The sequence below is a fragment of the Nylanderia fulva genome, unplaced genomic scaffold, assembly GCF_048542155.1.
Source record: "Nylanderia fulva isolate GAGA-0341 unplaced genomic scaffold, ASM4854215v1 Scaffold208, whole genome shotgun sequence".
Lineage (NCBI taxonomy): Eukaryota > Metazoa > Arthropoda > Insecta > Hymenoptera > Formicidae > Nylanderia > Nylanderia fulva.
The window spans coordinates 50522-54882 of NW_028190273.1; the positions used below are offsets into that span (position 1 = coordinate 50522).

At 60.8% G+C, this 4361-nt stretch overlaps 1 protein-coding gene across 1 annotated transcript; it reads right to left on the minus strand.

The window, feature by feature from the left end:
• Positions 1 to 1611: 1611 nt before the first annotated feature.
• On the minus strand, positions 1612 to 3287 carry LOC146723323 (uncharacterized). Its single transcript, XM_085482471.1, has 3 exons — positions 2638 to 3287; positions 1898 to 2246; positions 1612 to 1794 (listed from the first exon to the last, which is right to left on the minus strand). The coding sequence occupies exons 1-3, from the start codon at positions 3285 to 3287 to the stop codon at positions 1612 to 1614; spliced, it is 1182 nt and encodes a 393-aa protein (XP_085338597.1).
• Between the last annotated feature and the right edge of the window lie 1074 nt (positions 3288 to 4361).

The following is a 4361-nucleotide window of genomic DNA, read 5'->3' on the forward strand; positions in this document are numbered from 1 at the left end:
GTTATGTGGGACTTCTTACTCCCCTTGGCCGATCCACGAATGGATCGGTCAGGGGAGCGCAAGACATACCTCACTAAAACCACTACGGATACCTTCTCGGGCGTTATTAGGGGGCGGCCAGGATGCTGGTATCCCATGCCTACTAGCCGCCCCCCCGCCTTTATCCCTCCTGAGGAGGATGCCACTGAAGGCGGCACCCTCCCCCCTGCAAGTGCAGGTCTTCGCGGTTGCGACGCAGGGCGGTATCAACCCCACGCCGCGCCCTCCCGTTGGTTTTAGGGGGCGGGGTCACGGCTCGAGTATGCCCGCTCGAGCCGTCACTCCCCGCCCCCCCGGTTGGGGTTTCCCTTGGCACCCAAAGGGTAGCCGAGTTCGACCGCCAACCGAGGGGGGCCCTCTCAGGGAAGCCACCCCCGGGGGGGTGACTTTCCTCGCGAGGGTTGCTTCCCTCCAGCCAAGAACGCCCGACCCTGAGCGTCTTTCTCGGCGGGAGGGCAACAGACCCTCGCACCCTCGCGGGAGGGGGACCGCGTGCAATGGGAATCAAGCCGAGGCTTGGACCTCCCGCAATCCCCCTCCCCTCTGCCGGGTGCCGTGGCAATCACCCTTTCCCCGGAGGGGGTTCAGGGCTCGGCCGCCGGCATCCGGCGCTAACGCCGGGGTCTCTCCTCGAGGAGACCCCGGCTGGACAAGGGCGCAGGACCGCCCACCCCCCCGCCGGCCGACTCCTATGAGCCACCGGCAGGCGGGCAAGCGGCCAGGCGCCCCCGTCCCTCCCACGCGTGGGCGGTCAGCGGCGACGGGCCCTAAGGCCCGACGACGCTAGCCCCCACAACCCCGTCGATGGCGGCCCCCCTCCGTCCCAAAGGGAATCGAGGGCCGGCCACCACCGCCGGGGAGAAAAAAAGCCAGCACCCCTCCCCCCCCACAGGGGGAGGAGAGGGGCCGGCACCCTGGGGAGGCGGAGGGCCGCCCATCCCCCGGCCGAGGGACCTTAGGTCCCGCGGCCGGCGACTGGCAGCCCCCGCCCCCCCGCAGGGGAGAGACCCCCCCTCGTTTCCATCACCCTTTCTAGTCACCTCCCTTTTTCACATCTCTCTCGCCGGGCTTGGGAGGGGAGATGGGGATAAGACGGTATATACATCCCACCCCTACCCCCCCCCATTAATTTCATCCCGGGTCGGGTCGACGTCGGCGCTGTGTTCCGCGTCCTTGAGAGGGGGGGGGAGCCAGTCTTATCCCTGTCCTCCCCTTTGCTCTCCTCCTCATTGGGAGGCCTTCTTCCTCCTCCTCCTCCTCTGCCCCTCCCGTTCTCGCTCTCTCTCCCTCTCCTCCTTCTGCCTCATAACTTTTTCGCAGAAAGGAGGAGAAGGCCCTCCATTTGTCTTCGCTCCCGACCTGCAGCCGCAATTACGGCCGGGAGCGAGAGGTCTGCGCCCACCGCGGACACGAGCTCCCTCCTTTCTTCGTTCCAGGCAGCACACGCCTCCAGCGCTGTGCTGCGCGTCGTCACGCTCGTGCCCGCAATGGACGCAACGGGTCGTGCGCTCCTTTCCAATACGGCACAGATACTCACCGAAGCATCCATGCCCGGTAAGCACCTGTGCCATCCTAAATGTCACCCCTCCCTTGGCCCTGTCTATCCACTTGCGTAGACAGGGCCGGATGGCCCCGACAGTCCGCTGCCCCGGGAGCCTCGGTCTCTCCAGGAGCTCTATCCACTGGTCGACAGCGTTCTGCCGGGCGTGGACCTTCAATGCTCGCTGGTCCTTTGCCGTGGGAGTTATCTTCCTCCTTCCGAACATCCCGCAATTGCCAATATACATACGAATGCATGTTGAATTAGGATGTTCAGGGGGGGAATCCCTGCCATCACTCCCACGGCTGTCCAGCTCACCGTACGGTATCCCCGGCACACGCGGTTTGCCACCCGCTTTTGCACTTGACACATGGTGTCCCGCAATTTGCGGGTGGCCTCCAGCTTTGCCGCCCATATTGGGGATCCGTACAGCGCCATCGCGTGGACTGTCCCGGCGTACAGCCTGCGAACACCCGCATTCGGCCCCCCGAGGTTCGGCAGGAGGCGACTTAGCGATATCGCCGCCCGCTCCACTCTCGGGGCGATCCGGTTGAAGTGTTTGCAGAAGGTCCACTTCCCATCCAGGTAGAGGCCCAGATATTTTATCTGAGCCCCCACCAAGACAGGGGGGTTTCCTCTACCATTATCTCCGTCCTGGGTGGCGCACCTTTGCGTCCATTGTAGAAATAGACAGCTTCTGTCTTCTGAGGCGCCACCCTCAATCCTAATTCTTTTATGCTGCGCACGACCCGTCCCACTGCCTCCTCCGCTAACGCCCTTGCTTCCCCCCAGTCTTTCCCCCCAGCCAATATCAGCGTATCATCCGCGTAACAGATAGCTTTGCAGCCGGGGGGAAGGTTGGTCCGAAAGACCGAATTGTATGTGAGGTTCCACAGGAGCGGACCAAGTACTGATCCCTGCGGAACCCCACAGTACATTGCCCTCTCGCATACATTTGCCTCTCCATCGATGTATGTTATCGTCCTGTCCCGGAAGTAGTCCACTATGATGGCAGCCAGGTATCCAGGCACCTCGTGTATGTCGAGCGCCTCGGATACCCTGGTGCCAGGGTAGGGTGTTGAAAGCGTTGAAGATGTCCAACAATACCGCTAGCAACACCCCACCCCCCTCCATAATGGCCCCCGCCTCCGAGCGGAACACGACTAATCGCGTCTATTGTCGACCGCCCGGTGCGGAAGCCATATTGCTCCTCGTGCAGATCTGTGGATCTACTCCGGGACAGGTGCCCGACGAGGCGGCGGTGAATTATCCTTTCGAGGATTTTCCCCGCCTCGTCGAGCAGGCAAATCGGCCTGTATGCGGAGGACTGGTCCCTCGGCTTTCCCTCCTTTGGAAGAAGGACTAATTTCGCCTTCTTCCAGGCTGGGGGGAATTTTCCCTCCTTGAGGCAGCTGTTGTACAGTTGCCTCATCTCTCCCTGTAACTCCTTATGGGCGAAGCCCCACAGCTTTCCATGGACGCCATCGGGACCGGGAGCTTTTCCGTTTTTTATCCCTTTGATGGCGCCCATGAGCTCCTCCCCCGTGACCCCCATTTCTTCCTCCTCCCAGTCAAACCTCCTATCACGCATGGGGTGCATGCCTGTGTGCACGACCGGGAAGAGGATGTCCACTATTTGTTTGACAAAATGGGGGTCCAAGGACTCCGTCAGGGGGGACGCCGCTCTTTTAAGTTTCTTTAACACCATACGGTACGGGCGTCCCCACGGGTCCTTATCTAGGGAGAGAAGGAGCTCCTCCCAGGACCTCGCCTTCGCCTTTCTTATTGCAATACGAAGGGCGTCCCGTGCGGCTCGGTACGCCCTCCATCCTTCCTCATAGTCTGGATTCGCAGGATCTCTGCGGAGCCTCCTTCTTTAATGGTCGGAGGCACGCCTCAGCTCCGCTATCTCCTCCGACCACCAGTACATACATTTCAATGGGCGGAACCCGACCCTTGGCATGGCTATATCGCAGGCCTGTACGACGGCCTGCGACAGCCTTTCTTGTTGCATGGCCAGATCCCACCCATCGAATCCCTCCATTGTTGCACCAGCACCGATGATAGCCGCCATCCACCGATCGACGTCTATTTTCTTGAGGGTTCCATCTTCTTCGAAAGGCATCCAGAGCCCTGCGGCGCCGCAACACCCCCCGCTTATAAGCGAAGACAGAGAAGGTTATACACCGATGATCGGATAATGTCTCCCTCTCTGTCTCCACCCTCCATCCCTCGATTAGTCCGGCCGCAGAGGGGGTTGCCCATGTTAGATCTATTATGGACCTCCCCTGCGGCCTCACACAGGTATGGCTGTTCCCCACATTGATCAATACGAGGGTCTGCCGCGACGCCCAGTCCAGGACTGCCCTTCCTTTCCAATCCTCCCGGGGGGAACCCCAAACGCCCGAGTGAGCGTTGAAGTCCCCCAGGACTATTAAATTTGATGGTGTCTGGCATCCATCTAGTTCGCACGCCAGGGCCTCTAATTTGGCCTCGTATTCCGCGGCCGCGACGTTGGGCGAAATGTAGATGCCAGCCACCACCAATTGCCCCCAAGAAACGCCTACATACCCCTCCCTTGCCCATAATACATTACATGGCGGGGAGGTCCTGGTTTCACGTCTGTAGATGGCTACTCTTCCATCGGTGCTGGTTGCCCAGTTTTCTCTTTCCAGTGCCTTGTATGCCTCGGTGAACACCCCGAGCCCGCAGTCGAGCTTGCACATATGCTGCAAGACCATATCTTGTGCGGGCCCGGAGTGATTTACGTTGGCCAGTATCA